The 12,606-nt window shown below is 44.0% G+C and overlaps 1 protein-coding gene across 1 annotated transcript in view; it reads left to right on the top strand.

Annotated features, from left to right (window-relative positions):
- The window catches only part of LOC308468891 (uncharacterized protein), a 152,117-nt gene that overhangs the window by 114,587 nt on the left and 24,924 nt on the right, over positions 1-12,606 (top strand). Inside the window, exons 45-53 of the mRNA XM_080991362.1 lie at positions 1,804-1,911; positions 2,432-2,485; positions 3,334-3,387; positions 3,594-3,647; positions 6,352-6,405; positions 6,860-6,967; positions 8,871-8,924; positions 9,748-9,801; positions 10,861-10,914. Of these exons, the coding sequence (XP_080847488.1) occupies positions 1,804-1,911; positions 2,432-2,485; positions 3,334-3,387; positions 3,594-3,647; positions 6,352-6,405; positions 6,860-6,967; positions 8,871-8,924; positions 9,748-9,801; positions 10,861-10,914 (594 nt within the window). The remainder of the gene's footprint in view (positions 1-1,803; positions 1,912-2,431; positions 2,486-3,333; positions 3,388-3,593; positions 3,648-6,351; positions 6,406-6,859; positions 6,968-8,870; positions 8,925-9,747; positions 9,802-10,860; positions 10,915-12,606) is intronic.

Here is a 12,606-nt window from a genome sequence, read left to right as displayed (position 1 = left end):
AAAAATGGGGGAGATGGCTCCGTGTATAAGATGCCCCCTAACTTTTGACATTATTTTTTTAGGAAAAAAACCTAGTCTTATACACGGAAAAATACAGTACTTAAAACAATATCATGAACCAGCTTGAGCAGAACTGGGCATGATGAAGAGCTGAGACAAAATTGAGAAGTGGGAGGCAGATATATATATATGTGTGTGTGTGTGTGTGTGTGTGTGTGTGTGTGTATCGCAGTCATTTAAAGCATTGAGTGTTCCATTTTGACCACATTTGCATGTTTATTGCATTTATATTCCATCTTTCCTTCAAGGAATTCAAGGTGGTATACATAGTTCTCTTCCCATTCTGTGTTATCCTTGTGAGGTAGGTTAGACTGAGAGAGTGTGAATTGCCTAAGGTCACCCAGGGAGTGTCATGAACACTGGTTTGTTTGTTGGTTTGTTTGTTAAAAAGTCCAAACTTGGAAAACAATTTATTTATTATTATTAAATATTTATTGCATTTATATCCCAACTTTTATTCCCAAAGAGCTCAATCTGGCCTACATGGTTCTCCCCTTCTTCATTTAACCCCCCACAACAGCTCTGTGAGGTAGGGTAAGGATGGACTAGTCCAAGGTCACCCAGCAAGTTTCACGAATGAGTAGGGATTCAAACCCTGGGCTCTCAGGTCCTGGTCTGACACGTCATCCATTGTACTATGTTCATTCCTAGTGTATTCCTGTGGTTTCAATTTGTTTTGGCTACATTTAATACTGATCTAAAATTTGTTGTAACACACCCTGGAATCTACTGGTAAAGGGCAGGTAATAAATATGACAGCAACAGCATATACTGTATTGCAGAGCGTTGGACTAGATACCCCTTGGGGGTCCCTTCCAACTCAACAATCCTAGGATTCTATTATTCTAACATAAGGCAAAGATAGAGAACCTGTGGCCATCCAGAGGTTGGACTGCAACTCCCATTAGCTCCAGTCAGCACGACCAATTATCAGGGATGATAGTCAGGGATGAAAAACATAAGAAGATCCCTAAGTGAACCAGGCCAATGGCCCATCTGGTCCAGCTTCCTATTCTCACAGTGGCCAACAGTTAAAATAAAATAAAATGTTGCAATGGCTTCAGACAACCAGCAGAGGAGAGTTTTATGACATGGGTGAGGAACCTCAGACCTGGTCCACAGGATTCTCTCTCTCTGCATCCCTCATGACCATAGCTGTCAAGCTTCCCTTTTTTTTGCGAGAAATTCCCTTATTCCAGCGCCGTTTCCCGCTGCTATCCTGGATTGTTAGATATCCCATAGACTGTCCCCGGGACAGGTGAAGCTGCTGATCCCTTATTTTTGAGGCTGCTGATCCCTTATTTTCAAATCTGAAAGTTGACAGCTATGCTCATAACTCTCTCCAATCACATGCCCTTGGCACCCTCCTTAACTGTTTTTGCCTGGCTTGAATTTATTCTCAAGCTCTGGTAATGCCACTCGCTTGCCTGGAGGAAGGATAGAGGTAGGTTTGTGTGTGTGTGTGTGTGTGTGTGTGTGTGTGTGTGTGTAGAAACTAGCCTACTGTACAGATGTCAAATTTATATTTATTACTCCACCTATTTTTGCCTCTGGGCCTGCCCACCACTGGTGTATGCACACCAGAAAGTTGCCCAGGATGGAACACAGCCCCTGAATCAGCAGGTGATCCTTAGAAGGTGACTAGCAGGTGACCCCCCCCCAAGACATGGCACACCAGTGGGTTAAAGACTAAGAACCAATGGAGTAATAATAAGAATCTTTCTCTGTTTTCTTCTGGAACAGGGCAGCGCTGGCAGCAGAGGACCTTCAGGGCTGCCTGGGCCACGTGGCACTATGGGGCCAGTTGGTGGAAAGGGTCGCAGAGGAGAAAAGGGACAAGAGGGTTTCTTGGCAAGTACACTAACAGCATTCCAACTAATGGTGCAGGGATGGGGACTACAACCCCCATGAGCCCCTGCAAACCTGCCTGAACAATCATGGACAATAGGAGAGGGAGCTGAGACCCACAAGTCCTCCCACCACTGTTCTCCCGGGATTTATCTAGTTGGTGAACCTGGACCTACATAATTTATTTGTTTACAGATTTCTAGGCCATCCCTCCATCCTGATGAATTCCAGGGCACCATACAATATTTCTTTACCAAAAGAAATAGGAATAAAACATTCCAGTAATATAACAACATCCTTTGTAACAATAAAATGGAGAAGTGACAAAAACATCAAACTGGATTTCCTTGCCTTTGATGGGAACTCCAAAGTCTTATGTGCCTAAAAAGCATGCCTGCTCTTGTAATTTTTTTTTTTCTAGTGGGGAAGGAGCTAGGGCAGATTCTGTCTTCAGAGTTTCCATTGGGAGAATCAATTGAATCCATCCTGTGCCTCATTTTCTCTCCTCTATTTTTCTATAAAGGGCCAAGCAGGTATACCTGGAACTGCAGGACCTGGAGGAACAAGAGGAGCACAGGTAGGTCACATTTCATAGCTGTGGCCTCACAGAGGTTATGCTGGACCTGCAAGTGATGCCACCTTGGCAAGGTTTAGGCATTGGCCAAGGTCCTTGAGCTGTGTTCTGGTCCAGTGCCAGAGCTGGAGGTGAGGCATGTTGACAGTTCCTGGAGCACATCCAACTTGCATAGACAACAACTGGGGGCAGACGGAGGCCTTTTATGCTTCTGTCACCAGACTACTTCTTCCAGGCTTCACCCCCTTGAGAGCTTCAGAGCCTTAGAGGGTCAACCCTCTGGCCTGAAGATGGGCACTTTTCCTTTCCATAGTCTCCCACCTGGTGGGAGCCCAACCACCTTTGTCACAGTAGTCTCTCTATCTTCCACAGGCAGCTCTAAACCCAGCTCCAGCCCTGGCTCCGCATCTGGTGCCCCTGTTGCCTCTAACTCTGTGTCCAGATCATTGCAGGATACAGGAGGCATGACATCTTGGACCGCTGAGCTGGGCTGCTCAGCAGTACCCCTGGATCCCAAAGCAGGAATAGGAGGGCCTGTGGCCCTCTAGATGTTGTTGAACTACAACTCCCATCAACCCCCAGCCAGCATGGCAAGAATTAGAGGTAGCGGTACTTGTGGCCCTCCAAAATAAACAGTGGTTTGATGTCAACTTGCTGCTGCATGCTGGTGAAACTTCTTGTTGTGTTCTACTGCTGCTGCACCTCCAGGAGTCCAGCATTCAAATGAATCAGAGCCCTCCTCAGGCCAGCACTGGGGCCCTCAAGCTGGGAACATGACACACATCAAATCCAGCCATAAGCCAGAGAGATGTGTCTTGTCAGTGACCTCTGCTCTTTTTTTGGCATTGCAGGGTGAAATTGGAGTCCGGGGGCTTCCAGGATTGGATGGACCTGAAGGAATGAAGGTATGTCCATTTTTTTGCCCATGACATTGCTGGTAGAGTAAGGGATATGGGACAAAAATATGATTATAGCTTTGGGAGAAGTATATGTGTGTGCAGTGAGTCAGTATCGTCAACTTAACTGAGGCAGCTCACCTGTTTCCCAGGTAGCAAAATGGTGCTTCCTATTTCACAATTCTTCCCACCCCTCCTTTTCTTCTTCCTCTCAGGGAAAGCCAGGACCTCATGGTGCAATTGGACCTAGTGGTGCTACCGGACTGGTGGTAAGGGCAAGGCACTTGGTACCCAAATCTCATTCTTCTTGAGCTATAAATAATATGTATAGGTGGATCACACTCCCCTCATAATTATAGGTCTGGAATACCATCAGTAGGTGTTTTGATACTGTAAACTGCCCTGTGATCTTTGGGCGAAGGGTGGTATAGAAGTTTCATAATAATAATAATAACATTCACAATTTAATAGGATGCTATCATATTTGCATTTACTGGAATGATATGCAAATCAAAACACAGTCATCCTTCAAAATTCACACTTCTCGAGTTTTTTTGCTACTAAAATAAATGTGTGCAAAACTATTATTAGAGGAAAGCCTGCATGAAAAATGCACATACTGGAAGAATAAGAAATCAAGATAACATACTTTCTATAAAAGAATGGAAATGGTTTATTGAATATTTACAGATATATTGTAAACACATAGAAACACTGTCAGGATTATAGTAATAACCTGCAGCTACATAAGAGTATATATTTAAAGAAGAGAAATAACTGAGTAAGTTTAGTTAATTTGGATATGCAGAAGATATTAAAAATAAATTTAAGGAATCGCAGAAAGAGGGGGAAGGAAGTCAAGTTTTAAAATGTCAAAATGATTGTAAAATCAGTGAAATGTATATATCTGATATGTATAAAGAAAATTTATAGAAAAAATAAAAATGCATGCACTGGGGAAATAGCATACAACAGTGCATTCTGTAAAACAATATTGCTTTCGAAAAGTTGTGTAAATCAGAAGTATAGTTGGATCACATTGCCCTCATAAAGATCTGGAGAACCAGGTGCTGTCTATTATTATTATTTATTAAATTTGTATACCGGCCTGTTCATCCATAGATCTCAGGGTGGTTTGCAACATAAAAACACAAGGTAAGCATGGGGAAGAAATTTGCACTAGAAATAGGAGAACGTTAAAATGCTGCCAGAGGTTCAAGAGGATTTTTGTTTGTTTGAAAACCACAAATTAATGGAGAAATGTGGAGAGCTGACCTTCAGAGGGGAAAAAGAAGAAATCAAGAGAAACACATTAGCAGATTTATCCATCACTAGCAGCCAGTGTTACCACAACCCTCCAGGCAGAGACTCCTGCTAGCAAATGTAAAGGGACCCCTGACCATTAGGTCCAATCGTGACCAACTCTGGGGTTGCAGCGCTCATCTCGCTTTACTGGCCGAGGGAGCCAGCGTACAGCTTCCGGGTCATGTGGCCAGCATGACTAAGCCGCTTCTGGTGAACCAGAGCAGCGCACGGAAACGCGGTTTACCTTCCTGCCAGAGCGATACCTATTTATCTACTTGCACTTTGACGTGCTTTCGAACTGCTAGGTTGGCAGGAGCAGGGACCGAGCAATGGGAGCTCGCCCTGTCGCGGGGATTCGAACCGCCGACCTTCTAATCGGCAAGTCCTAGGCTTTGTGGTTTAACCCACAGCACCACCAACGTCCCAGCTAGAGGCAGATGTTTTTCATAGAAATGTGGGAAATTGCCTCATCCAGACTAGACCACTGTTCCAGCTAGTTCAGTATTGTCTGCACTGACTGGCAGTGGCTCTCCAGGATTTCAGGCAAGAGCCTACCTGGAGATGCTGAGGACTGAACTGGAGGTCTTTTGCATAGAAAGCATGAGTTCTGTCACTCAGCTTTTTGTCTTTCATCAAAGAGCAATGTATGTTCCAAGCCCTCTTGCTCTGAATAAAGAGCTGAATAAAACAGGAGTATAGGGAGGCTGCCTGACCCAAGTCAAACCATTGGTCCTGTCTAGCTCAGTATATCCTGCACTGACTAGCAATGGCACTCTGGTGCTACAAAGAGGTGTCTCTCCCAGCCCCACCTGGAGATGCCAGGGACCCTGTGCAAACAAAAAAAATACTGTGCCATTGAGCTAAAGCCCTTCCCCATGCCCTTTCACCAGCCCACCATGTATTTGATGGTGGCAAGGAAGCAAAGTAGGTATAAAAGGAGAACTCCCTGGATGCCAAGATCCAGGTTTGAGGCAAGTACGTTTTGGTGAGAGAACACCAGCAGAGATTTAAAAACTCAAAATAAGCAGCAAAGTAAAGTGTGGAAGTATATTCTGTTAGACCTTTAAAATATATATTTCCAAGTGAGTTCCAAAATAATCTCCTCTTCCCCCACCCTAGGAAAAGACCATACATTTATTAAGTTACAATGGTTTACTTACAATTCTCCAAAGTTCAGCTTCTTGTGCCTTTCCATACATCAGTCAGAAAGGTTGCACAGGCAGTAGAACTTAGTTTAGTTCCAAAGTGGTGCAAGTTCTTAAATTATTGGTATAGTAACAAATGGCTCATGAGAGCCATATGGTCTGAGCTTGGACAATCAGCGCAGTCCGCCTCACACACTGAGCTTCTTAGGTAGACTGGGGGAGAACAATAGGTTTGATTACCCATTTCCTCCCAATGGAAGGGAAGTGGATGTAGCTAAACCTGATAGGACAGCTTACTTTATAGTATTAACCCTGTCTTGCCTTAATTAGACTTAGGCATGTTGCTTTTACTCAGCCACATACACACACAAAATGTTAGCAAAATGTAGATAAGAATTCTGACCTACCTTATATCGTTCTTCCTTTTTAACAAAATAAAAGTCACTGAAACATTTTGAACATGCAAGCACTGCATAAATAAAATATGACTGTGAATAAAAGTGTTGTTATTTCTTTATTTCAGGGCTTCCCAGGAGACGATGGGAGGAAGGGAGATCAGGGCAAGCCAGGTCCTTCTGTAAGTACTTGTCTATTATTATGGTTCAGGAAGGCAGAGCTCAGGAGATGCTGCTTCAGCAGTGAAGCTGCTCAAATTAAGAGTTTATCTAGCAGAGTTGGGGAACCCGTACTCCTTCCCCATGCATTAGATGTTGTTGGACTTCAGTTCCAGTGAGTGTGTGCATGTGTACGCACATTCACACAAACTCTAGATGTTCCCCTAAAGCAGTAAATACAAGGAAGATGAAAGAAAACTGGCAGCAATTGAGGATGAATAAAGCAGTTGCTTGATATTCTTGTTTTGTTTTTGTTGGAGTGGAAATAAGAGAAAAGAATGCTAGAAAAACTACATTTCCTACCATGCTGCTGGGATGGGGGACCATCTCTTCTTGCTGCTCTTTCTATGTACAGCATATTGGCAATTTCAAAAAGAAATGTAAAAGATTGTGCTGTCTCTCATTTGCATTCTCTAGGGTGCAGCAGGCCCTGTGGGTACCAAGGGTGTTCAAGGTCTCCAGGGTTTTGATGGCCGGGAAGGATCGAAAGGAGATATAGGTGGGAAAGGAGAGCCTGGCCCAAAGGTAAGACCTAGCTCTTAGCTGATGATGTTGTTGAATCTTGCCATCTTGATTACAGTGTATGGACCTTTCACTTTGAGTGGGAAATGCTTAGTTTCTTAAGCAAAAGAATTGTAATGTCCTTCATATCAGAGAATCTCTCTCCAGCCTTTGGGAGATGACACTGCAGGTTGGATGTTGCCAGAAAAGCGCTTTAGGAAGAAGTTTGCCATTTGATTTTGGACTCTGAAACAGACAAGCAGAAGGCAGAGACTGCACTGTCTTTGTATGGTATAACTAAAACGGAGGATGCATAAAGGGAGACAGCCACCCTCCGGGAATCCCAATGGCAGATTTACCTGCTGCAGGAGGAGCCTCTTTGATTCCACTTTGCTCTGCTTGTATAAATCTGATGTTACAACCTAGGTCTCTTATGCTCTCTCATCTAAAAAAGAAGATAATGCATTAAACCCTTCAGCACTGCCCTTAATTTTCTCTGCTTTGGGAAGTTGCAATATGTAATATGTAGCAATGATCTCACTCTGAGCTCACAAACCCCTTTGAGCAATTCTTGGGGCTATATTTTGACAGTAGCTCATGCATAAAAAGAGAAACATCATGGTTCAGACCTGCCTGTGCATCAGACGATATGGGGAACTTGATGTTGGACACTGACAAACTGGAACGTGTCCAGAGGAGGGCAACCAAAATGGTCAAAGGCCTGGAAACGATGCCTTATGAGGAACGGCTAAGGGAGCTGGGCATGTTTAGCCTGGAGAAGAGGAGGTTAAGGGGTGATATGATAGCCATGTTCAAATATATAAAAGGATGTCACATAGAGGAGGGAGAAAGGTTGTTTTCTGCTGCTCCAGAGAAGCGGACACGGAGCAATGGATCCAAACTACAAGAAAGAAGATTCCACCTAAACATTAGGAAGAACTTCCTGACAGTAAGAGCTGTTTGACAGTGGAATTTGCTGCCAAGGAGTGTGGTGGAGTCTCCTTCTTTGGAGGTCTTTAAGCAGAGGCTTGACAACCATATGTCAGGAGTGCTCTGATGGTGTTTCCTGCTTGGCAGGGGGTTGGACTCGATGGCCCTTGTGGTCTCTTCCAACTCTATGATTCTATTCTATGATTCTATGTACTGGTGGAGCTAGGTGCTCAGGTGCATTCAATTGCTTTTTAAGGGCTGAACCTTATCCATGAAAAGCATGTATTGTGCAAAGAAAACTGTATCTACTTTATTATATCATAGATCTGAAGAACATAAGAACATAAGCACATAAAAAGGGTGCTGCTGGATCAGGCTAAAGGCTCATCTAGTCCAGCATCTTGTTCTCACAATGGCCAACCAGATGTCCAGATGAAGCCTGCAGGACTTAAGCACAACAGCACCTTTCCCTACCTGCATTTCCCAGCAGCAGGTCACAAGAGGCATACTGCCTCTGACAGGGGAGGTAGAACATAGCTATCATAGTTAGTACCCACAGATCTGTTTTGCATGGCCTGGTCTACTCATGCAGTGGAATGGGGTAGAGCTGATATAGATGGGGCTGTACATCTTTTAACAGGCAGAAGGCAAGATACAGCCACATACTAACCTCTGCTGGCATCTGAGCTGTTTTTAGGGCAGCCACCAAAATTCCGTAGATGCCGATTTCAGGGACGGAAAGTGGCTCCACCCCCCTGCAGTGACCGAAATGCCCAAGCAACCACCGTGCCACCCAGATTCCCTCCCCCAATGCACAGCAGCCACAGTGTGCACTACAGACCCCCATGGCGCCCTATGCCTCCCCACCCAGTGCAGACTCCCTACCTCCCACCCCCTGCCCCTGTCTAGCTATGCTACTGGCAAGATATAATAGTTGCATACTCCGCTTGCAATTTTACAATTGAACATGTTTGTTTTCTCTCCCTTGGATTTTTAGGGCGATTGCGGTCCCCCTGGTAAAACTGGAGCAGCAGGGCTAGTTGGCCTTGATGTGAGTCGGTTCTCCTTGCTGCTTTTTCTATTCATTTAGGGGATCAGTGGGGAGGGATTTCATATGGGACAGATATCTCTGAATACATAAAGGTAAAGGGACCCCTGACCATTAGGTCCAGTCATGACCAACTCTGGGGTTGCGGCGCTCATCTCGCTTTACTGGCCGAGGGAGCCAGCATACAGCTTCCGGGTCATGTGGCCAGCATGACTAAGCTGCTTCTGGCAAACTAGAGCAGTGCACGGAAACGCCGTTTACCTTCCCGCTGGAGGTGTACCTATTTATCTACTTGCACTTTGAGGTGCTTTCGAACTGCTAGGCTGGCAGGAGCTGGGACCGAGCAACAGGAGCTCACCCCGTTGCGGGGATTCGAACTGCCGACCTTCTGATCGGCAAGTCCTAGGCTCTGTGGTTTAGACCACAGCACCACCCATGTCCCCCCCCCCCCAATACATGTGTGTATTCAAATAGAAGACCGGATTAATTAGAGATACATTCTGATCCACCAATGGGCATTCAGGATAAAGGGAAGGCTTTAGAGCACCTGCATTTCCCCCAGAAACTTCAGGTGGGGCTGGAAAAGACAATCTGAAACCCTGGAGAGCTGCTGCCAACCAGCGTAGACAAACCTAAGCTACATGGACCAATGGATTTGACTCAGTATAAGGCAGCTTCCTATCTTCCTAACCTGTGACCCTCTAGAAGCAACATCTGAAGATCTCTGTTTTAGGCAAGCTAAATGTTTTTAGTTGATTCATTGATTCATTGAACAAACTTTCAGCTCTAGTGTTACTGTTACTCTTTCTTTCTTTCTTTCTTTCAGGGGCCCCGAGGCAAGAAAGGAGATCTGGGACAGGAAGGTGCATCAGGCAAACAGGTGGAGTACCATGTATTAGAATCTAAGTCAATCACCATATTCTCAACTTCTTCCATGGACCCCTCCCCTCCAGAACTCTGATTCACCCTAAGAAAATGGGTTACATGCTGCAAAAGAATCCCAATATATTTGCTGAAACTATATGCTTTGTGCAGAATCAGTCGGGATGCTTTCCTGTGGCTCTGTATCCCCCGCCCTGCCTTGATATATCGTGCTTATTAGAGGTGTGCATACACTTTGCATGAACCCCCAGTCAAGCCAGGGTGCCTTTGGGTGTTTGGGGCAGTGAAGGCTGGTCCACTAGGGTGAGCAGGGCACTGCCCCTCCAAGCTCAGTCTGGCCTCCTCCAGCCCCTACCCACCTTCTCTACCTTTTTACTTAACAACCAGCCAAGGGGCAGGCTCAGCTGTCAGCTTCCTCCTCCTTCTCAGTCTCAGTGATGCCCTTGTAGAACTCATCAGGGAAGAAGAAGGGAATGGAACTGGAATTAGCTGACTATGCCTTATATTGGTCCTGGCTCCACCTGTCATTTGCTCTGGTTCCACTGTTGGCCTGCCTATCAGTTCCCAGTGAGCACCAGCCTCGGGTGGTTTTTTACCTTATACAAAGTGAGGTGGAATCTCTTCAAACCCCACCTCCCAAGTTGAAGTGGGACACCACCACCCCCAAAACTTGATAGTGCTTACCAACTTGGTGGCATGAAAACCAAATGCTATAGGTGAACAAAATCACATGGTAAGAAGAAAGATCCACTCTTCCTTCCCACAGTTCTCAGTACCAACTGAGGCAGGGGAGAGAGAAATAAAGGAAAAAGCGATAAAGGGTTTGTGCTATCCCCAGATTCTCTTTCTTTGTACTTCTTTGTTCTTAACCTGAAGCACCACTTTAGCTAATGGGGCCTCCTGCTGCCGCCGCGCCGCCAGAGCATGATTTCTGTTCTCATCCTGAAGCAAAGTTCTTAACCTGAAGCACTATTTCTGGGTTAGCGGAGTCTGTAACCTGAAGCGTATGTAACCTGAAGCGTATGTAACCCGAGGTACCACTATATGTGTATTTCAGGGGCCTCTAGGTCTACCCGGTCCGGCTGGTCAGAAAGGCCGTAAAGGAGAAAAGGTATTATTTTTCTACCAACTTTGATTCTATTTGGTTGACTAACTGGCTTGACAGACTGACTGGTTTGTATACCACTACAATGCAAAACAATACAACTTCATAAAACTACATACAATATATATGGATCATCGAGTAGGTCAGGAATAAATAGCAAAAGGTGAGATGGTTGATCCAGGGCCTGAAATGTGTGAGTGGGCAGGAATGTGTTTGACTAATGGGAACACATCACTGAAGGTATCCACTGAATCTCTAAGGGGAGACTGTTCCATAATGACAGAAAACACCCTTTTGTCTGATTGATGCCAGATGAATCAATTGTAGGTGCTTTGTTTTCTATCGCAGTGTTTTTCCTCATGGCTTTGATGGTGAACCCATCGCTGAGCTGCTTCCCAGTTATTTCTGCTTGTCTCAGGGCTTGTCCACACTTCCACTTCTCCCGTGCCCAAAAGCTCAGGTCTAAGGGGTTTTCGACTGGTTTCACCTCAGATCGTATAAATCTTTTGCCTTTTACGTGTCTAGGCATGTGTCTGAGAAGTTTTGCCTTTGCCCTGCTGCTTTCCCCTGGAAAATCCACTCTTTAGTTCTGAATCAGAGCAAACGTTAATCTGGAGAAAACCCGATTGGTGTTTGCTCTGATTCAGCGGTAAACAGTGGGTGTCCCTGGGGGAAAGCACCAGGGCAAGTGTAGACAAGTCTGCAGTTATAGACAAGTGTAGACAAACTCCTGCAGTTGTAGTGGGCCTGTATTTGGTGGGGGCTTAAGCCCACTTTCTCTGCCACCATCTTCTTAGGTTTAAAAAGTGTAATGTGTCATAAAACTGGTGTTGGGGGTGGACATCCCCCCAGGACACCACTAAATTGTTGTTGTTGTTGTTGTTGTTGTTGTTGTTGTTTATTTCATTTCTACACTGCTTTATATATTTAAGGGGGGAAATCTAAAAGCAGTTTACAACACATTAAAACATCAAATAAAGCAATCCAGAATAACATATTACTGAAAATCAAAGTGTACATTCAACACAATGTGATTAACAGGAAACTAAAATATTATCTCAAATATTTCAAAATAAAACAACAAAAGGTTGACTACAGAATTCATCTTTAATACAGAAGAGTTAACCAAAAGAATCTTAAACTTTTCAAAAGAAAACATTAATAAAAGAAATCAAATATTAAATGCACATTTAAAACAGCATAATTAGCAAGAGAATAAAATACCATAAGCATTGAATCAGTGCCATCTACCACTAACTTTTCTCCTCTCAGATTTTATTCCCCCCACCACACTTTTATTTGTATTGATCTGAAATTGTTTTTGCCAATTTAGTTTTAATTGTAGACATACATTCATTGCTTTATGTGTGTAATGCTTTTTTTTGCCCAAAGCCCCACCAAAGCATTGTACAAATGAATACAAAATAAAACACATTAAAATTACAGAAAATGCAAAAATGCAAAAGATAAGAAAAAATGTAAAATAATTGAAACCAGGCACACTATGGGATTGCTTTTAACTTTTTACTCTTGATGATTTTCCTGTGAAATTGGTTTGAAGTAATTTATGAGAAGCTGTTTTTGTTGTTGTTATCATTACTATTAATATGTATTACCTTCAGTTCACTTTAAGGTACTAAGGGCAAGTTGCAGCAATTTTAAAATGCAACTTGCAAAAAAAAAAAAATCCAATTACAA

The sequence above is a fragment of the Podarcis pityusensis genome (assembly GCF_964106645.2).
Source record: "Podarcis pityusensis genome assembly, chromosome: Z".
Taxonomy (NCBI): Eukaryota; Metazoa; Chordata; class Lepidosauria; order Squamata; family Lacertidae; genus Podarcis; species Podarcis pityusensis.
The sequence above is the reverse complement of the archived record's forward strand: the minus strand, read 5'-3'. Positions and strand labels throughout refer to the sequence as shown.